We start from the raw sequence: 21,492 nt of genomic DNA, 5'->3' as shown, positions 1-21,492 counted from the left end.
ACGATGCTCTTTTTTTGAAAGAAAATTCAGTAATTATATCTGCCGAAGTGCTTTATTTTGAAGTGAGTTGAGTCAATGCCACCACACAGGACTCATAGAACAAGTTTGCACTCGCAGGTCAAAGCAAAAAAATCGTCCGGACGGCTCATATCTCGAAAAACTCATAAATCAGGTCACTTGTATCGCAACGCAACATTGTTTTACTGACATTGCACCCATTTCTATTTAACTTTTTTTTTTTAATTTTTTTTTTTTTTTTTACTTCCTTTACTTACTTTTATTAACTTTTATTTTAACTTTCTTCATATGAAATTAGTTACGGTCACAATTCAGAAGTATCTTGTAAAATAATGCCTTTTTTGTGTGTAATATTACAGGTTCTTGTATCTCAGATAAGCACAAAATGCCACTTCAGACCTTGCCTGCCCAAAAATAGTTTTCAAATACAGATTCTTCTGTTCTGATATATTTTTTTCTCCATTTTTTTTTCAATATATGTGAAATCGTGCTAAATGCACACCTATAGAAATCTGCGTGTTCTCATGTGCACATATTAGGACTCAATGTTCTGCGCGTTCAGATCACACCACCTCTGTAGCCCACTCGCCCCTAAAAGCTGTCAAGACCCCAAAACATTGGAGTGACTGCGTGTGTGCTTTGGCAGGGTGGCTAATATTAACCAGGGAAACGCTCTCCCGCCTCTTCCGACATGTCGCTGACTGAGAGCTTCTGTTAGCCACCAGGCAGACAAAGCCGACACTTGTTGGACTTTTTTTATTCATAGATTTGAGCCCCCCTTGACACACACACTCACATACACTCAGTGACTTGTGTTTGGCCTCTTAGACACACCACCAATTTCAAAAATAAAATAAAATAAAATAAAACAAAACACATTGTTAGCCCTCGTTGTACACCGTTTTAAGTGGGAGTGGGTTTGTTGTGTGGCCAGTAACTTCATCTAATCCTTCACATTCATTAGAAGAACAAACTTTTTCAACATTGTGGGAAATCCCATATTTTCTACTTCTGGTTAGTTTAGCTTAGCATGACCATGGAGAGATCGGGAAAAAGCAGCTCACAAGCTAATGTCACTTTTTTCTCCAATTCCTGTTTGCGTAGCTTAGCATGACCTTAGAAACATTGGTGAAAAGCAGTACACGAGCTGAGTGATGACTTCTCTTTTTTTTTTTAAACAATTTCCTGTTAGCTTAGCATTAGGTTGGAAACATTGGTTTTCTTAGCATGGAAACATCAGGAAAAAGCAGTTCCTAGCTAATGTAACACCTTTTTTTTACACTTCCTGTTAGCTTAGCATGAGCTTGGAAAAATTGGGAAAAAGCTGTTCACAAGCTAATACCGTTTTTCTACACTTTTGGCTTTCTTAGTTTGGAAACATCAGGGAAAAAGCAGTTCACAAGCTAATGTAATAAAAAATAATTTACACTTCGTGATACCTTAGCATGACCTTGGGAACATCTGGGGAAAAGCAGCTCCCAAGCTGACGTAATAAAAGTTTTTTTTTTACCATTTCCTCTTACTTTAGCATTACTCTGGAAACATCAGGAAAAAAATTGCTCGAAAAGATAATGTGTGTTAAAGTGAACCCGACTCAGCATATAAAATGACTTTATATTACGATGAAAAAAAGTTCCATCTAGTTCTTGAAATGTTTCCAATTTTTTTATTGTAAAATTGCACATTATTTTCTCATGGCTGCGTTTGCCTTGCGACCAGTTCAGGGTGTCCCCTGCCTCTCGCCCAGAGTAAGCCTCGATGTAAAATTCCAACTTTTGGGAACAAACCTTAATTTTTCACATAATATTACACCTTTATTCTTGTGACGTTAATGCTTTGTTTTGTGGAAAAGTACAACTATTTCATTGTAAAATTAAAATAACAATTGGTATAATATTATGGCTTTATTTTTGGAAAATTACACCTTTTCGCGTCAAATTACAACATTTTTGTGGAATAAGAAAATCATAACATTGCGACTTTATGCTCATATTACGACTATTAGCATGTTATTATAACTTAATTGGTGTAAAATTACGCTATGTAAAATTGTTTTATCCTCATAATATTAAAATTTTTTTTTTTTTAATTTACACATTGTACTATTACTTTATTCTTGTAATGTCACAACTTTTGTCTTGTTTTTGTTGGACTTCATTCTCGGATTCCGACATTATTCTCGTTAAAGTACACATTTATTTTCATAAAATTAAGTTTACTTCATCATGATATAACAGTTTTAGTCTCATAAAATGATGCCTTCTCTGGTAAATTTAACTACACATTTTTCTTTTATTATTTAATCCTGGTAGAAATCCCAACCTTGATGATATAAAATTTTAACTTTATCCCAGTTATATTTATACATGCCTTTATTGTCGTAAAATTACACTTTTTCCCTCGTAATATTATGGCATTCTATTTGTAAAATGATGCTTTTTCTTGTAAAATAACATTTCTTTCTTGTAATGAATTTATTCTTGTAATATTACGACTTTGCTTGTGATCAATTCCAAAGGTCAAGTATTTTGTTTTGATTGTCAAAAAAGATGGCATTCTTTTTACATAAATATAATATTAGTTTGTTTGGTTTTTAAGTGCTTCGGTGGCTTTTATCATCGTCCATTGCTGAGATACGTGACAAAAAACTATGCTAAGCTAGAGCTGGATGATTGCCGTCATATACCAACAATTTAATATTCCCCAAATTGTCAAACTATATTGTTTTTTATAGAACACGACATAACCTATCGAGCACAAACCATACTAGCATGATTGACAAGGCTATTTCCCAAAAATTAATTCTAAACGTATGTTAGAAAAACAAACATTAACAAATATATATAAAAAAATGTACATGTTGTCTCCCTGTGACCGACAGTATACAGATGGAAGTAGCTCTGCGGGAATGTAAATTAAAATATTCTAAGATAACTTTGAATAAATACATGACAGTTGGCTGGCAATTTCGGAGTTCCTGCTTGTTTGATGACATTTTTCCCTTTTGGTTTTGGTATCATCCGAAGATGTGAACGGCAAATCCGGTTATCCTGGAAAATGAGGGGCGACGTCGGGAATCACCAACAGTTAATGAATGGCTTTTCTTGTTTGCTTTTTTTTGTGTGTGTCTTGACGGGGTGAGGGGATGAAACGAGCACTTACGATGACGGACGCTTCAGTTCCAGTTTTCTTGTCCGCTGTGGGGAAACGACAAAAAGTAAACTTGTTAGCGTCTTTTTTAACAATACTTAAAGTTTCCTAAGTGCATTTTTCAAAATAATGTTGGCCTAATTTCAAAATGTTTAACTTACTGTTACCAAATCATGAAAAAATACCCATTTGCTTGCTAAAAATTGTGTTGGTCTTGTTTTCCGAAAAAGTTAAAATATGCAGTTGCCAACGATAAGCAAGCGTGTCTTATGATTATGGCAATTGCTGTGGAACATCTTAAGTGGTACAATTCAAAATGTTACCAAAAAATGTTGGGGAAAATATGCAAATGTCGCACAAAACTCAGGCACAACATCATACTTGAGAGCTCCGTTCAGGTAACATGGTTGGGATGAACTTTCCATGCTTTGCTTTTTCGTACGACTCGGAATATATAATGGCCTAATATTATGACCTGGAAAAAAATTTAATAAAATCAGAATTCGTGTCATATTATTTTTTGTTACTACCTGTATATATATATATATAATGACTGTATATTTAAGATTTTTGTAACACAGTGAAGCAGTTTTTCTCGTCATATTAAAACTTTATTCCTGTAAAATTACACCTTTTTTGCATAACAAGCTATATTCTCATATTATGACCTTTTATCTAAAAAAGCATGATCGAATTCTCATATTTCCCCTTTTTATATAGACTGTATTATTATCTGTATTATCTTGCAGTATTACTTTATTCTAATTGGTCAAACATTGACACAATATTTTATCTTTAAAAATGCAAAGTGTGACGTCACACTCAAGCAAATCTAATGAAGTAACGAAAGACTTTAAAACAGCTACTGTACTCTATCCAAGCATTGTGCACAAAAAGGCGGCGTAGGGACTCAAGTGATGTTGAAATCCCCTCCAAAGTAAAGATTCTTCTCCTCATGGCTTCTTGTCAGATCTGAGGTGAAAGTGATGGATTATTGATCAAGACTCAAGAGGATAAGACTCTGGATCCTCCGTTCAAAGCCCCCAAAAGTTACTGTAAGGAGATTTACCTTCGACCTCGCAACATGGGAGACCTCCATTTTGGATCAGCAGTCGGAGCAGATTGGGGGAGCCGAGGCTCGAGGGAATTGGATCAGGGTGTCACTATAGGGGGAGCTACTACATACAAACACACGCACACACACACACATACACACACACTGGAATTTGAGCCAATGACAATCAGGTTGGGCTAACTCCAGTTTTGTGATTTTGAATTTATGTGCAGAAATGAATAGAGAAAGCTTTAGTTAGCCATATATGTGAGGAATATAAATCTGAGGAATTTTTGTAAAAACAAATACTGAGGAGAAGTAATCACTGCCATATAAAATCACCAAGATTTTCCCCTCAGATTTTATTGCACCCACAAAACTTCAAATCACTCTCCTGCAAAATGACAAAAATGGAGTTACGCCACTCTCATGATCAGTGGCTCATTTTTCAAACTATATACAGTATTTCCTCAAATATTATTGACTCAACTGCAGATGTAGGACGCATCTTATTTTTTCCAATAGTATTAAACAATGTGAGCGTTATATGAAAATGTATGTCAAGTAAACGTGGAGTGCACAAGAACAAAGCGGCATAGCGGGGACTCACGCAGCATTGTGAAGCAACCACACGTCAAGAGTCTACTTGAAAGCAAATCGTCGACCAAAACCAAACAATATTAGCTGGATATTACTATGAATGTCAAGCCCATGTGGAGTTTTAAACAGCACAAGAACAAAGTAGCTGCGTAACTCTGCTGCACAGAACATTGTATTAGTGGTATATTAAAATTAAGATTAAGTGTAAGTAGATATAAAGAGCACACAAAGTTGCATAACAGACGCAGACTCCATTGTGAAGTGAGCACAGTTCAAGGGTCTACTGTAATGGAATGTTAAAGTTGAGTTTTAAACAGCGCAATAGAACAAATTAGTTGCGTAACTCTACCGCGCACAACATTGTGGAGCGACCGCATGTCGGAGTCAATTGGAACGCTAATCGTCGAACAATACTTATCAATGAAAGCAGTATATTACAAAAAAACATCAATTCAAAATGGAATTGAAAACACCGGGTCTAACCAATAAGTTGCGTGACACACAACATTGTGGAGCGGCCAAACAACGGCGTCTACTGGCAAGCTAAAAACGGTGCTGCTGTTTTGGTTAGCAGCAGAGTTCCAAATGGCTCAAAATCCCTGGATGAATAGTAGCATCTCGTAGTAACACTAATTACACTTGATACAATTTTTTTTCTGATAGCGAAAAATGAATCATCGATTTCAGGGAGGTGTATATGTGTCTTGTAGTGAAAAATTGGGGGCGCGGTGTTTATTAAAAGGACTATTTGAGGAAATAAGGTATATAAAAAAAAATGATGACCAAAATAATAACCATTTTAAATAATAAAATACAGTAAAATATCCCTTCACCACTTGCATGCCATCGATGGCAAAAGCTAGGTTTCCAAAGGTATTGTTCACTATTTTTACCTTTATTACCCATAATGCAACACAACAGCCAGGCGGAATCAAGAAGATGATCATCAGAAAGTATCAAAACAAGGATGAATCCAAAGAGGAGATGACTTTTGCCAATGATGATGATGATGATGATGATGATGATGATGATGAAGGTAAAAGATCCAAAGTCAGTGAGGAGGAAAAGTGACAACCGACGAAGAGACAACAGTCAAAGTGCAACAAGCCACGGGTAAGTGGAGCTGGGGAAAGTCATGCGAGTAGGAAAAATGGTGATTAAACCAATTAATGGTGAGCAAAAAGGGAAGTAGAAGAGAAAAGAATCATTTATTTGGATTAATCAATACACGCCGACATCCATTACAAGAGCAAAAAATACTGAGTTAGATAAATTAATAAGCCTGGCTAGCTCGGTTGAAATTTTATTTCAGGGCTGTGGCTTCGAGCACCACGTGGCGCACTGGTTTTGGGACGCTTGGGTTGGAAAATCTCAGCAGAAGGCAAAGAATTGTGGTCAAAGTATCCATGATTGTCCAAAGCCAAAGCGACAGCAGCCGCTGGTGACCAGCGCACCACCGAATGAGACAACTCTTGTTACCGATCCGTTTTTCCGATATCGGCCCAATCAGAATGAGGTCTTTTTTTTTTTTTTAATCTTGTTAAAACTGTACTTAAAATATTGCTTGTAAAGTCAGTCATGTATATTTTTTAACTAAGGTAAAAGGTGACTAAGGTATTAAAATTTAAATAAGTAGTAAAACGTTACAGCTCTTGTATTGGACCTCATTACTCTAAGCAAGTATACTGAATGTAGGTGTTGTTGAGACTCACTCTTCAAAGACGTCTTCCGTGTCCATTCTTCGGTAGTATTTGGCCAGTTTGATGGAGATGATGATACTGGGGAGCAGGACGATGCTGCAGAGTCCCAGTCCGAACCAGAACGTATTCTAGAAAAAAACAACAACAACAAAAAGGCACTTCATACTCTTATCCTCCCAAAAGTTACATCTTAATGGTCATTACGCTCCCGTCGACAAGACAAAATGCTGGCAGGCTAGCCACTTGTTCGTCTGTGGTGCTGAAATAGCTAAAGCTATCTAAATATATATATATATATATATATATATATATATATATATATATATTACATATATATGTGGTGTAATGATACGTTTTAATGGCGATTTGATTTGTATCACAATTCATGGTTACCGATATGATTCAAGGACAATATTGATTCATTTAGAACGATACGATCCGAAACGAATCAGTGGCTGGAAATCGATTCAGTAACTTTTTAGCCAAAAATTAATCCAATGTGATTGTGAACTAAATACATGCCTACTGGACGGTTCAAGTGAAATTTCCTAGATTCCTGTTCCTTGTAAGGGAATCAGGTACAATTTATTACAGTTTTTGAATATTAAGGTATAAAGATTTTCAGCAGCATGCACAGTGCGCTGCAATCTGTGCCTCGTTTTGGCTCTGATGCAGACACAGAGCCAATACATAACAGCCAATCAGTGCGTGTAGTGAGGATGCCACTGTATTGTGTTCTACAATCCCTGGTGCTATTTCTCTGTTTAAATTTGGAACATTATATTCTTAATGGATACAAAAGGAAAGCAAATCATCTGGAGGGTCAGGTTAACACTTGCCACGTTTTGGACATAATTTAAAAAATGAAAAGTAGTTTGCATTGGCCGGGAATCGAACCCGGGCCTCCCGCGTGGCAGGCGAGAATTCTACCACTGAACCACCAATGCTTGGTTTTAGGATGTAAATTATACCATCATGTGATTACACTAGTCAAAAGTAGCCTAATGTTTGTTACAAAAGCATTCGAAATTCGCATAAACATACACCGAGTTATGATTGTGTGTGTGCGCGCTCATACCTAAAAGTCTCAATAGACATGAATGGAAGGATGGGACCATCGCAGGCACTCTACTGTTGTACCATTTTATTTGTTTATATGTATATATATATAAACAAAAAACAAAACAAAACAAAAACAAAACAAATATATATATATATATATATATATATATATATATATATATATATAGTTGATTTCTATTTTAAGTCTCTAAGTTACGCATACGCATTACAGCCAATCAGCAGTAAAAGGCGTGCATGCGTGCCCAGTGCTTTCACACACATGATGGAGAAGGCCACTGTATGGCGCTATTTCTCTTGATTAAATTCATAACTTGATGTTAAGCAAAACATGGGGAGTTTCAGGTTCACGCTTGCCACGTGTTTCAGAACCAAAATTGATAAATGAAAAGGAAGTTGCATTGGCCGGGAATCGAACCCGGGCCTCCCGCGTGGCAGGCGAGAATTCTACCACTGAACCACCAATGCTTAGGTTTAAAGTATGACAGGTCAGAGGCAGCCAGCTGCCCCTCCGATTAAATCATATACATTTTTAGTGGTCTACGATGCATTGGGCTATTTATCTGTTCAAATTTACAACATTATATTCTCAATGGATAAAAAGGAAAGCAAAACATCTGGATGGCCATGTTATTGCTTGCCATGTGTTTTAGGACCTAAATTTCACGGGTAAAACCAAATTGCATTGGCCGGGAATCGAACCCGGGCCTCCCGCGTGGCAGGCGAGAATTCTACCACTGAACCACCAATGCATACATCGTTGCATTTCTTCAAAATCTTATCCATCGCTTCCTCTTTATCAGAACAAAAAATACCTCCCCGTCGGGGAATCGAACCCCGGTCTTCCGCGTGACAGGCGGAGATACTGTCCACTATACTAACGAGGAACGCTTTATTGATGTACAAAAGGGATGCATGATATTTTAAAATGTTAAATAAATCTATCTATCTATCTATCTATCTATCTATCTCTCTTTTTCTCTCTCTCTCTCTCTCTCTCTCTCTCTCTCTCTCTCTCTCTCTCTCTCTCTCTCTCTCTCTCTCTCTCTCTCTCTCTAAATATATATATATATATATATATATATATATTTATATAATATATAAAATATTTATCCCCACCCAGGAATCAAACCACAGTCTTCCATGTGATAGGTAGAATTACGGTCCACTATACTAATGAGGAAATCCTTCACTTGCTTCTTGAAGGAAAAAATACTAATTTTTAACAATTATTTATTTATTTATTTATTTATTTATTTTTTACGAGATCACTAAAGATTGATTCACCATGGGGGTAGCACCAAATACTGGCACAGAGGACATAACATCAGATTATTATTTTTTTCCTTCAGGCATCAGTTGCTGGTATCAGCTGCCTCCATGAGCATTCGATACCTTGAAATAAGGTTGTTATCGGTACTCGCCCATCCCTAGTCATTTATCTCCATCAATCCAGTATATAGACATGTGCAAACTACTTCCGGATTCGGCAAATCAAGTGAAAGCACTTTCGTCTGGCTCAGGTGAATGGGGAAGGGGACCGTTTCAAAGTACCTGTAGGAACTTTAAACATCTTCAATGTCATGATGTCACCACAGAGCCACCAATGATGACTATATAGACCGTGTTTGGTCTTTGTTTGTGTTGACATGTATGATATGGCATTTGTATAAATAAATGACATACATGTATTTAACTTTGTCCGAAGACACCAGCCATAAAGGCAACAAAGGTTTTAGCAAGATTGGGTTGAAACAATCATGTAAGCAATCCTAGTTATGATCCTTGGTATGACATACACAAGAAGTCAGCTATTCCATGTTCCACGTTGGTCACGTGACGGTCTGCATTTAGAGGATTGTCCCTTTTGATTAGACTTATGTTATTTTATCCAATAAAGTTTGCATTATTTAGTACTAAATAGCACCAATTAAAGAATAGCAAACAAAGGAATTTTTTTAAGATGGTTGGGTGTGATCACTATCCACAGCAAGCCTATCCGTGGCTGGGGAGAGTTCTGCCACTGAAACACCCATAGCAGAGAGCAGATTTAATTCCAGTGATTATGGAATGCATACTTGTGCTACACTGGTGACCCTTAACAGGGCAAGCCGAAGGGCAAAGGAGAAGATAATGGTACCTTACCACTGAGTCTGCAATGAAGCTGCATGCTACAATCTCCATGCTGTCCACAATGTTGCTGATGGGTTTACACTGAGCCACTTCTGCAGTCAGCTGCAGGCAAAAGCAAAACATTAAAAGGTATAGTACGTCACATTATGACTATTGTAAAACATGGCGGACTATCATTTTGGAGAGAAAGAGTCAATACTCACAGAGTTGTGAACCCAGTCTGTGTACTGTTTGAAGTATCCCACCAAGCTTTGGGCATAGTTTTTGGTCTCCTGGACACACACACGCAAACAACAAAACAAAACAAAACATGTATTTTGAATTTTCTTAAAGTAGCAATGTGACAAGATTTCCCAAAAATGAATATCTGTCAAAAAAAACTTTTTTTATTATTTTTTTTTTTTTACTACAAACATGCATTTTATTTTTATTCTCATTTATGAGGGCTGGACCTCTATCCTGGTGGAGAGATGGTTTTATTTTGTATTGTGCCGCACGTTTGCGAAATCACTTGCTTGTCCGTTAAATTACGGGCGATAAAATAATTATGGAATATTAGTTACTATGAGCCTCTGGGGAAAAAAACAAATGTACCAGAATGTTAGTATTCACCCAGAAAAGTGGATTTTTCTGACATGTTTGGCATCCTGTGATTAGCTGACAAGTTTCAGTTTAAAATATCTACCATTAACCTTATAAGGGCCAAAAGTCCAGTGTTCTCTAAACCGATCTCTAAAAATGACCGTAAAGTTTTTAACCGTGTCACTTGCCCTGAAAAACCCGACATAAATAACGCAAATTGAACATACATTTTTTGAAGAACAGTGTAGGCAGTAAGATAGGTCATGTACTTTAGTCATCAATTATTTTTTCATGAAATCATCTCTTATACAGGATTTTAGAGGCGTTTGAAGTGCTCATTCCATGTTTTTGAAATATCATACACATGATATGAAATTCATGTGTGGACAAAGTTTGTGTACCTGGTTCACCACATGTGAGGCGTTGTTACTGATGAGGTACTCTGCTGCGTCAATGGCGCTCAGGATGTTGGTCACCTTCACCTGAAGAACATTCAAAATAAAAATGTTTAAGAAAGTAATAAAGTATGTAAAAACAAAAGCAAAATGAAAACAACATGTAAAGAAATAAAATCAAATGAAAATGAAATGCAGAAAATAAAGTATCAATTTAAAAAAGGATCCACAAAAAAGTAATAAATAACATGTAAAATAAATAAACAAACAAATAAATAAATAATAAATAAAATAATATGTAAAATAAAACATTTATATGAAATGTAAATAAGTACAATCAAAATATAATGTAAAATAAATGATAATTGTTAATATTACAGTAAGTATAATTCAATATAAAATAAATGAAATATAAATTTAAAATAGTACATGGAAAATGTATTGTAAAATGAAAATAGAATATAAATGCAAAAAAGAATGTAAAAAAATAAAAGGAAATAAATAAAAATAAAATGTATTAAAAAACTAATTTATATTTAAATACATTAAAGACAAGACAAAAGAAATAAATATAAGTGTACAAAAATTAAAAAATTTAAATGAAAATCAATAGCAAAATCAAATACAGTATAAATAATGAAATCATTGCTGGTTATGTCTCACCGGCAGGTCACTGGAGGTTTTCTGCAGCTGCTTTATACTTTGACTCATGGTGCTCTGCACAATGACACAGCACTGTTATACAAATGTAACAACTAATTTATCAATATGAACAAGTCCACAGGCCACACGCCAAATCACTATGGCAATGCTACAACAAAAACACAACAACCACTGCCACAACAGCGGCTTACCCTGGCACGGACATATTTCTGTCACAGTAAATGAGAGGAGAGAGAGGAAGTGGAAAGTGTAGTGTTCTGTCTATAACAATAATAAATATGTGTGTGTTGTATGGCTGCATGTTGCATGGACTGTACCATGGCTTGCTCCATGGGGACCACCAGTTCTCTGTGAATCTGTCGGATGCTGCTGGCATGACCTTTCAGCGCATTCTCCAGGGCGCCACGTGGCTGCAAACACACACAAATAAATACAAAGGAAAGTAAAACATCTCGGAGCCACGGTAACGCCACATGTTTGGAGGAGCTGACAAAAAAAAAAGGACGATACATTGACTAGTAATCGAAGCTAGTAGTTATTAAGCAAAACAGCCCTGAACCAAATCCTATTCATTTTCAATAGTAGCGCTAAACTACTGGAAGGGCACTGGAATCCAACGCCCTACCTTGGCAATATCTTTTGTATTTCACGAGGACTGACTGCGCATGTCAAACATTTAATGAGAGTCAATGGGAAAACATCGACGCGAACTAAACCAGAAGTTGCGTCATAAAATGAGACAACCGGAGATAAACTATCACTCCTTCGCAACGATACATCACACGACATCGTAAGCCCCTATGTCACTGATGAATTTAATGGCTAAATGTTTTCACATTCTGTCATCAATTCCACCGTCGAACTCTTACTCTTAATTCCTATTCTGCTTCAAAGCACGGCACGCCTCCTGCCTGATGATAGCTGGGATAGGCTGCGGCACTCCCGTAACCCGTGTGAGGATAAGCGGCTCAGAAAATGGATGGATGGATGCTTCAAAGCAGTAAATCTATTTTCTGTACAGGCCTATCAAGATAAACAGGCTTAGTGACACATTTTCCATTGGTGTCTAATGTGGAGTCACTTGTAGGCCTGTCACGATAATTACAATATCGCTCTATTGCCCTGCGGTTGCCTGATACTGTTCTTCAGGTTTATGCACCTTAAAAGAAAAAGGGATATGTGATTACAAATATGTACTACTACTGTACATAGCTTTCAGCCATCGGGCTTTATTGTGTTTTTATCCTCGGTGATGATGCTTGACTGTATGCCGGGAAGTGCTAATGTGCTCTTTTTTGTGTGAACATAAAATAAAATAAAAGAGGCGGCACGGTGGACGACTGGTTAGAGCATCAGCCTCACATTTCTGAGGACCCGGCCGGGTTCAATCCCCGGCCCAGCCTGTGTGGAGTTTGCATGTTCTCCCCGTACCTGCGTGGGTTTTCTCCAGGCACTCCGGTTTCCTCCCACATCCCAAAAACGTGCAGGGTAGGTTGATTGAAGACTCTAAATTGTCCGTAGGTGTGAATGTGAGTGCGAATGGTTGTTTGTTTCTATGTGCCCTGCGATTGGCTGGCAACCAGTTCAGGGTGTACCCCGCCTCCTGCCCGATGAAAGCTGGGATAGGCTCCAGCACGCCCGCGACCATAGTGAGGAGAAGCGGCACAGAAAATGGATGGACGGAAAATAAAAGAGCTGCCAGTGAAGGGGAACCAGAGAGAGAGAGGCTGTACCCTGAAAGTGTACACATTATTTACTTATTAAAAGTTTGTTTCTGGTTTTATTTTATATGAAAGGACAGGGAGATGACCTGGTTAGAATTTCAGGCATCCCCCTTCTATGACACAGAGGGGCAGCGATGGATGAACACTCGTAAATGACTACGTGCTTTGTGTGTAATTTGTTTGTGTACATATCGTAAAATAGCGTGTGTCTATAATACTGTAAATTCAGTATGGTTGTAATGTTTTTTATGTTTATTGTATGTTTATTCTTGTTTAATGTGGTGTCATCGTTGTATACCACAGAGGAATGCCTTGTCATGTGTTTCGTTTCAAAAACCTCTCGCTTTTAGTTATCTTTTTATCATTCACTTTTATTTATCATTGTATTTAGAAAGTTAACCTTCATATTGCGCTTTGATTGTGGTTAAATGTCATTGTCACCAGGGAAGAGTCTGGCAAGTGTGGGAGGCGAGAATTCTACCACTAAACCACTAATGCCCGAAAATCAAGAGTGCAGTCCCTGTGTCAACTCACAAGCTGGTCAGCCTGGCCCTCCAGGTCAGTGGAGAAGGTCAGAAGGTCCACAAGTGTGACTCCCTTATTCACCTTGAAAATACAAACCGTGTGTCAAGTTATTTTCTTTATTTCATTGGTCTAAGTGTTTATCTTTTTATTTGTGACCAGAAAAACAGCAGACCCGCTCAAGTCAAGGTGGTACATCTATTTTCTAATGTAATCGAATAGACTAGCTGACAGGCTGACTAACAGATTAAGTTACAAAGTGATTAACGAGCTAATCAACTGACTCTGTAGTAGGTAGATAAGTATGTAATAGGGGTGCGACAATACATGTACTGTATCTGTCTAGAACCGTTCAATACAGTGCATACTGAACCATGACCACAGTATCGAACAATTTTATATATTATATTATATTTATCAAGGTACACAATCAGTGACCCCCAAATATAGTACTGTAGCTGGTTGATACTGTCTTGTTAGAAACTAACAAACTAACTGATCGACTGATGGGTTGACTTAGAAACTTATTAAATCACTGACTAATCGACGGACTGACTGGCTGACGGACCGGCTAAGCAACCGACTAACTGACAAACTAACGAACTGAGTGACTCACTGACTGACTAACTAACAAACTGACTTACTCACCAATCCCTGACCTAATGTACTGTTTATTCAACTAACTGACTGACCCACTGACTAATCAACCATAACCTCTAACCTTGGAGTCAATCAACAATGTGACTGTACACTGTATACATAAATGTCTTGCCACCTCAGCCAGGTATGCTTCGTAGTCGATGATTCCGATGCCCGCGTTGGCAAAGTTGATGAGGTTGTCTCTGCCCGTGTGCTCCAGCAGCGTGATGTCCTGCAGGTCCACCTGCACACTCTCAAATACTTTGGCCAGGTCCTTATTGTACTGATGACGCACATACACACATAACGTACAATTACAGTTAGATAACACTTATCATGAGCGAGTCACATATTGCCCGGAACACTTGCCACTGTCCTGTTGAGGAAGGAGTTGATGTTGAACATGGTCTCAAGCTGCAGAGCATGATACAAGCCGTTGTTATCGTAGCACTCCCTTTTTAAAAAAAAAAAGAAACAAAAAAACAAAACACAACATCAGTTTGCCCATCAAAATGGCAGCTCTATACTATTAGAAATGTTTTTTGTTTCTTTACCTGTACATGCTTCCCAGTGTTAAGTCAATGTTCGGGTTCTGAAACAGCATCCCAGGAAGGAAGTTCTTCTTGGCCGGATGGACAAGGAAAGGCGTGTCTATGATCTAAATACATACCTTCATACTTAATGACAGTAAAGCATTTTGTTTGGCCATATTTCTATATTCTTTTTTTTGACAGTTGGAATTTTGGCGGGATTGTTATGGTAGTCTACTCTTATTTTAGTGCCTTTTTTGGTCATTTACGACAAAAAATGTAAAGACAGCAAATAGACAGACCAATCACATTGTCATTAAAGAAGGTATTACTATAGCAACAATTTGACCCTGATTATTTCTTTCTAAAATTGACTACTTAAATAATTGACTGAAAAACTTGTAGACTGAATACTCTTTACGAAAAATGTACATTTGGTTAATTGAAGCACGGATCAACAACTGACTCACTCACTTTATTATTGATGGCCTTCCAAATGTGGATTAAACTACATATATTGTACAATATGTATGTAATAGAGATTACAGAATACAAAAAACATATGCTCCTTCTTAGTAGCCTGTTTGAGGAGCGGTGCCCGCATCTCACTGGGGACGGACGCCTAACTTCTGGATATCTGCACGGGGATTAATTTCACATTTCACCGGAGACTCAGCGTACCTTGAAACCGCGCAAGCCAGGTGCGTACAATACAGACTTAAGCGCCAACGGGAGAATATGTCCCTGACTGACTAATTAACTAAAAGACAAACAAAACTGACCAAGCATATGGCGAGAGTCAATAATACATTACGTTTATTGACTCTCGCCATATTAACGAATGAACGCCAACGCGCACAGACAGGAAGCGTTTGTGGCCTGTACCTGGAACAGCTGCCGGTTGGCCAGTGGCTCACATAGTATCTTCTCCACATTGCCACCGACGACGAACAGCGTGGTGACGATGGCCATCAGCACCCAGGCGAAGACGAAGGAGAAGCCCACCCCGCTTTCATAGACCCAAAGAGACAAGAAATCATTATTTTTGCGTAGCCTCGGATTGCAGACGGGGGACAAAGTCACATACTGTGTGTGCAAGTAATAAATCTCAAGTCCTAAGATTCAAATTTCAAACAAGTCCCAAGTCACAGTGGCAAAAATCAAGGAAGTCAAGTCCCCACTAAATGTCAAGCTAGTCGAGTCAAGTCATTACTTGGGTTAAGCAAGTTAGAAGTCATGTGATACAGTCTTGCTAAATCACAACATACATTCACACATTAGCCACTTTGCGCTCAGTACCTGTACTTGCTTCAGTTAGCTGTACTTTACGCATTCACAACAACAGTTTTTATAATGCTTCCAAATCAGTCTTCGGATTGCATTCTGCATTCTTTATTGCATTCTGAATTGAACGCATAACCGACATGAAGCTTAGTTAATGTTTAACCTGCAATTGGACTAAATTGTGAAGTTAACATAGCTCACCTGTCATTGTGGGTTTTATACTGTAGTAACAGATGAAGGTAGACGTTTTACTGGTTGTCTATTGAGTTGCTAACCCCTCCCCACGGTCCTACTATCAATGATTAGCTTCCAATTAGGACGCTCCATTGCCCCCCACAACACCCCACTCCCGACCACTGATAAGCTTCTGATCGGGAAACTCAGTTCCCACCAGCCAAGATCAGGCAAGTCCCCCCCCTTCGACGAATGGTTGCCAGTCCACGAAACATACTGTATGTACTTGCACGAGACGGTCCGTAGCGGAAAAAAAGATGGGCACCACTGATGTATATCGCTTACGGAAACACGGTGGAAAGGAAGTAAACTGTTGAGATAATGTCCAAATGATTCACGATTGGGGTGGGGGGCGGAGGGGGAAATCAACTTTTTCTTCATCTTGGGTAAGTGCAAAACGAGTAAGCGCAGCGGCACGCCACACCGCGCAATGACTCCATCATTCAGCCTCAGATTGAAGATGCAATAGCGGAGCGTAAACGGAGTCCTGTGTGGAGCCCAAATGCAGTTTCTGATGTTTGTGTAAAAACTGTAAGCAGTTATGGCAACACAACAAGCCTTGTAAAACATATCAGGTTAAAGCACAACACAGAATACAAGGCATTTGTGATGATTGCAACATCTATTTTTGTCATACGTACGCCATGAGCAGGTTCCCGCCAGTGTTGGACAGGCAGCCGCGGGTGGTTGGCGTGGCCTGCTTGTCGTAGCCGCATGTACCGCACAGCAGCCCCAGGAGGTTGAAGGACAGGATGAGGACCACCATGCACAGTACCGCCACGCAGCCAATCCACCTGCAGAAACAGTTTAAATGCACTATAGCAGGCAGGGATGGGCAAACGTTTGTGTTAATGGATAGCTGGACCCTATCCCAGATTGGGGCGAAAGGCGGACTACATCCTGGATTGAGACACACCTCTCATAAATCAGATGGCCGGGTGTCCCAAAATGTCATTATATTTCTGTTAAAAACAAACCTGTAGAAGTCGATCTGGTCAATCTGGGCATAGTAGGACTCAATGTTTTTCTGCCCCTGGCTGAGGAATATAGTGAAGTTGGCTAGCGACGCCTCCACTGGAAACATCTTGGCAAAGTTGTTGATCTCTGAGCCGATTTTATCTAGCATTCCTTTCACCCCTAAACACACACAAAAAAAACAAAAAACACATCAAACACACACAGTTAATACGCAAAACAGCAAGTCATTTGGTTTAATTTAGGAAGTTTAATGAGGAACACTCACGGGGTAACACTGCAGTGTGGTCATCCCAAATGAAGGAAATGAAGATAAGAGAAGGCAAACGTGTGTGAAACGTGACAAATGTTAATAGTATTACAGTGAACACCCACTTTATCGCAGCTTTTCATGGGTTTGTAACACTACTGGATGTAGGTGTGGTGCAATTCACAACAAGAAGAAGAGACAGAGAAGGTCTCCAACTAAACTCCAGTAATATTTGTCATTTCCACAAAGCAGAGAGAATATGTAAATGCTTGTGAGTAATGTTGTATTCTATTTTGCCATGTGTTGCTGCTCCGTGTGTGTTAATGCAGCAGTTGTTTGAAGGTTTAGAATTACTGCCGTATCGATGCTAATTTTCGTTAGTCTATCTATGGCGTGTCACATTATATGTTAGCATCAAGCTAGACGACTTTCATTATATGAAACTATATGGTTTGGTTGAGCAATTTGGTTTTTAAATATACAATGTTTAATTCTCTTTTGGCTTACGTATGTATGTCAGATTTCAAATAAGAGTGACAAATGTGACGACAAAACAACTACACGAGCGACAGAGTGAGAACCGGCGCGAAAGAAAAAGTGAGTTTGGTTAAGTTTAAGTGAGTTTTAATGAGGTTAAATGTGGTTAAAGCATGTGAGAGAGGTATGACAATTTAAAAATGTTTTTATGTGTGTCTCTGTAGTCTAATAGGACCAATTATCCACAATTGTGAGTGGGTCAGGAATGTCTCCCCTGCAATAAACTGGGGTTTGCTGTAGACACAAACACAGACATTTGAGTACCTGCTACAATGTTTTTGGTTTGTTCTTTGACCAGCCTCGGCGTGTCATTGAAGGACGAGTAGCCCTGAAGATGGAGGGAAGAAAAAAAACATGAGAAACAAAAACTAGGGGAATAAAAGTTTACTGAACACTAAATTGTCTTTGTCTTAAAAACATTTACGTTCACCTCAAAATCCGACTCAAAATTGCAGGTTCGGACTCAAAATCGTCTTTGATGATACGATAGCTTCACAGATTACACGAAATCGTCTTCACTGTTTATGAAAATGTCTATGTTACGTTATTTTGCGACCAAATTGTCCTTGATGCATACAGAAAATGTAAGATTTGTCGGACTATACATATTGGGACTATATTGTTTTCATTAAATTCATGAAAGATTGTAAGTATTTGATTTTTCAAAAATAGTTGCATTAGGTGGACTGAAAACTATTTAGTCTTTGTCTACGTTTTACATAAACTCATGTTAGGTTCATTGAAGACTGAAAACTGTATTTCATGTTGAAAATAACACGCATGCTAGGTGTACCAAAGACTCAAAATTGTCTTTACTGTTTATGAAAAAAACTTACATTTGGTTCACTGAAAACTTGAAATCGTCGTCTATATGCATAAACTCAAAACATGGAGGCTGCCGCACACCGAGCTATGCGGCTGAACCTGACTGAACGGCGCCTGCAATTCAAATGTTTAATCGCCACAAAACCAGTGGCAGACTGATCGTCCACTCAAGACTAAATTGTCTAGTAGATTAATGACACACCCTCTGTATAATGTTGCTGAGGTCTGTTTTCAGGACCGTGTGGACGTTCTCCAAGGCATAGTCCACACCTGGGAGCTGCAAAAAGACAATAAATGTATTTATCCATTGACCCCGCGTTCATTTATTTTGAAACGTTGCTCTGGGGACACCTTTGAGAAGTCAGCATTGATACCCAGCTGGAAGAGGGTGGATCGAATGGCGTTGCAGCTTGGCGACACGGCACCGTTGGTGCAGGCTGGGTCTGACAAAGTGTTGGACAGCGACGCTCGCTCTGTGGACAGACTGTCCTTGAGCCTATCCGTGCCTTCTTGGAGAACCTGCAGTGAAGAGCTGACGTTCTCCAGGGCCTCCTTGGTCTCACGCATGGCTGCAAATCAACACGTTTTCATCAGAAAAACATTTTAACCCCCAAAATTAACACTATACAAATTGAAACAACCACAAGGAGCACAAATGTGACATTGATAACACTGGACACACAAACACATAAGAACCGGTTCCTAACACTTCCACTGACACTTTTTGTCACAAACAATTCCAGAACATTGCTGGTTACCTTTGATTGCATTCTCGACTTTAACTTTAGAAGAAAGAACATGTGAGGTGAGAAAAAGAGGACAATTATTTTTTTTAATAGATAAAAACAGGAAGATGATCATTTATGCAACACCAGTCTTACACATTTTTATGTTTTATTGTATGTAGGTTTGAGCTACAGAATAAAACAGGGGTTCTCAAACTGGTACCTGACCGAATCGTATCATTAGCTGAATAGAACAGTTACCTGCGTCAAATTTGCACGTTTTTGGAGAACGAGTTTTAGCAAGTACATTGGCATTTTGTAAGTTAAAAATTAAATGGCCAATTACGATATTGTATCCTATTACAGCGTATCATATTGAATTGCATTGTACTGTATTGCATCATGCGATACCAGATCAAGTGATATCATATGGCGTCGTATCAAATCATATAGTATGACATTGTATTGTATCGTATCGTACGGAATAATTTGTCGGCTTGCATCGTATTATAGCAGATCGACTCATAACGCACTAAATTGTGTAATAGTAGTGGATCAAATTACATTGTAGCCCATGGTATTTCATCATATCCTACCGAATTGTATCGTATCAGATCGAATGGCATTTTAGCCTAACACATTGCTCTGGAACGTATCGTATATTATCATATCAGTCCAAAATGTATCGAATCATAATGTACTGTGTAGTATCAAAAAGGAAGCATCATATCCAATTAAATGTCATATCATGTCGTATTGTTAGATCGGCTCAAATTAGATGGCATCAAATCTGAGTGTTTTGTGCTGTACTTATGTATACGCAACCTGAGAGCAGCACAATATCCCTAAAATGAAACCAACATTTTAAAAGAAGGCTAATGAGCACACGTTACCTCCAGCCATACGCAGGGCCGTGTCCAGGGAGGGAACGACCTCCTTCTCCAGCTGACTGTGAATCCTCCCACCCAGCAAAGGTCCAATGTCTATTACAGTAATACAGTGAAAGGAAGGCTTATGGGTCATTCAATAAATGTACAGTAAACACACTTACTGTCAAGTTCGGACAGGACTTTATTCTTGGCTGTTGTGTATTGTGCTGTCATGTATTCGATTTGCTGCAAGAGGGTGACAAAAAGTCCATTTTGGCTTTTTTTGTGGCAATTTGAGTGTATAAGGGAGTGAATAAGTGCTTACCGCAGGCGTGTTATTGGCGAACGTCTTCAAGTCTCTGATGTTGGTGTTAATGAACCGCCGAGTGCTCTTGATGTGAGAGCTCATGTTGTGGTTTGCCGCGTGGGCCACGACCACCCCCAAACTGACACATATAGTACACACATCCTTTTGATTCATTTATTTAAATAAAAAAAGATAACGACAACAAACACAAAGATGTTAAATTAAGTCATGGCTGTAACCCTGCTTCTCCAAATGAGGTAGGTAACACTATTAATGGCACGTAAATGTAAAAAGGAATTTAATTGCAACAGGTGGTGGGGCAGTTATGATTGAGCCCCATGAACTTTCCCTAGCAACAAGCATCTGGGCAGTCATGATTGTGCCCCAGCAACAAGTGACAGAAACGTATAATTGCGCCCTACAAATTCTGCCTAACAATAAACACCTTGGCTTTTATGATTATGCCTTATGAATTCGGCCTAGCAACAAGCATCAAAGCTATAATTATGACAGAGCCCTATGAACTCTGCCCGGCAACAAGTGTTCGGGCAGTTAAGATTTCGCCCGGTGGACACTGACTAGGAACAAGTAGTGGGACAGTTACAATTGAGCTCTGCAAATTCTGCCAAGCAACAAGTGGAAAGGTAGTTATAATCCGGTGTTATGAATCCTACCTGGCAACACTTGAAGGGGCAG

General features: G+C 38.6%; 1 protein-coding gene and 4 non-coding genes across 19 annotated transcripts in view; all 5 read right to left on the bottom strand.

Moving 5' to 3' along the window:
* Positions 1 to 758: 758 nt before the first annotated feature.
* prom1b (prominin 1 b) overlaps positions 759 to 21,492 on the bottom strand; it is a 30,595-nt gene continuing 9,861 nt past the window's right edge. Inside the window, exons 5-30 of one of the 15 annotated variants that reach the window (XR_009768773.1) lie at positions 20,815 to 20,935; positions 20,672 to 20,735; positions 20,514 to 20,603; positions 19,654 to 19,677; positions 19,247 to 19,464; positions 19,098 to 19,172; positions 18,335 to 18,398; positions 17,552 to 17,560; positions 17,286 to 17,445; positions 16,950 to 17,102; positions 15,676 to 15,799; positions 14,815 to 14,918; positions 14,630 to 14,714; positions 14,397 to 14,543; positions 13,634 to 13,705; positions 11,693 to 11,785; positions 11,567 to 11,584; positions 11,376 to 11,429; positions 10,719 to 10,799; positions 9,939 to 10,007; positions 9,748 to 9,837; positions 6,535 to 6,650; positions 5,716 to 5,945; positions 4,238 to 4,346; positions 3,181 to 3,215; positions 759 to 3,068 (exon numbers count right to left, since the gene is read on the bottom strand). Coding sequence is in view for 10 of the 15 variants with exons in the window: in XM_061679476.1 (XP_061535460.1) it covers positions 4,274 to 4,346; positions 6,535 to 6,650; positions 9,748 to 9,837; positions 9,939 to 10,007; positions 10,719 to 10,799; positions 11,376 to 11,429; positions 11,567 to 11,584; positions 11,693 to 11,785; positions 13,634 to 13,705; positions 14,397 to 14,543; positions 14,630 to 14,714; positions 14,815 to 14,918; positions 15,676 to 15,799; positions 16,950 to 17,102; positions 17,286 to 17,445; positions 17,552 to 17,560; positions 18,335 to 18,398; positions 19,098 to 19,172; positions 19,247 to 19,464; positions 19,654 to 19,677; positions 20,514 to 20,603; positions 20,672 to 20,735; positions 20,815 to 20,935 (2,104 nt within the window). In the remaining 5 variants the exon portion in view is untranslated. Of the gene's footprint in view, positions 4,141 to 4,237; positions 4,347 to 5,715; positions 5,946 to 6,534; positions 6,651 to 9,747; positions 9,838 to 9,938; positions 10,008 to 10,718; positions 10,800 to 11,375; positions 11,430 to 11,566; positions 11,585 to 11,692; positions 11,786 to 13,633; positions 13,706 to 14,396; positions 14,544 to 14,629; positions 14,715 to 14,814; positions 14,919 to 15,675; positions 15,800 to 16,949; positions 17,103 to 17,285; positions 17,446 to 17,551; positions 17,561 to 18,334; positions 18,399 to 19,097; positions 19,173 to 19,246; positions 19,465 to 19,653; positions 19,678 to 20,513; positions 20,604 to 20,671; positions 20,736 to 20,814; positions 20,936 to 21,492 lie in introns of all 15 variants that reach the window. The other 14 variants (XR_009768774.1, XR_009768770.1, XR_009768771.1 and 11 more) reach the window with 14 other exon arrangements.
* Positions 7,399 to 7,469, bottom strand: trnag-gcc (transfer RNA glycine (anticodon GCC)). The gene has a single exon. It is a non-coding gene; the product is annotated as a tRNA-Gly (tRNA).
* trnag-gcc (transfer RNA glycine (anticodon GCC)) lies at positions 8,000 to 8,070 on the bottom strand. Its single transcript has one exon. It is a non-coding gene; the product is annotated as a tRNA-Gly (tRNA).
* On the bottom strand, positions 8,284 to 8,354 carry trnag-gcc (transfer RNA glycine (anticodon GCC)). The gene has a single exon. It is a non-coding gene; the product is annotated as a tRNA-Gly (tRNA).
* On the bottom strand, positions 8,418 to 8,489 carry trnad-guc (transfer RNA aspartic acid (anticodon GUC)). Its single transcript has one exon. It is a non-coding gene; the product is annotated as a tRNA-Asp (tRNA).

The sequence above is a fragment of the Phycodurus eques genome, chromosome 6 (genome assembly GCF_024500275.1).
Source record: "Phycodurus eques isolate BA_2022a chromosome 6, UOR_Pequ_1.1, whole genome shotgun sequence".
Classification (NCBI taxonomy): Eukaryota; Metazoa; Chordata; class Actinopteri; order Syngnathiformes; family Syngnathidae; genus Phycodurus; species Phycodurus eques.
This window is presented reverse-complemented; position numbering and strand designations above follow the sequence as displayed.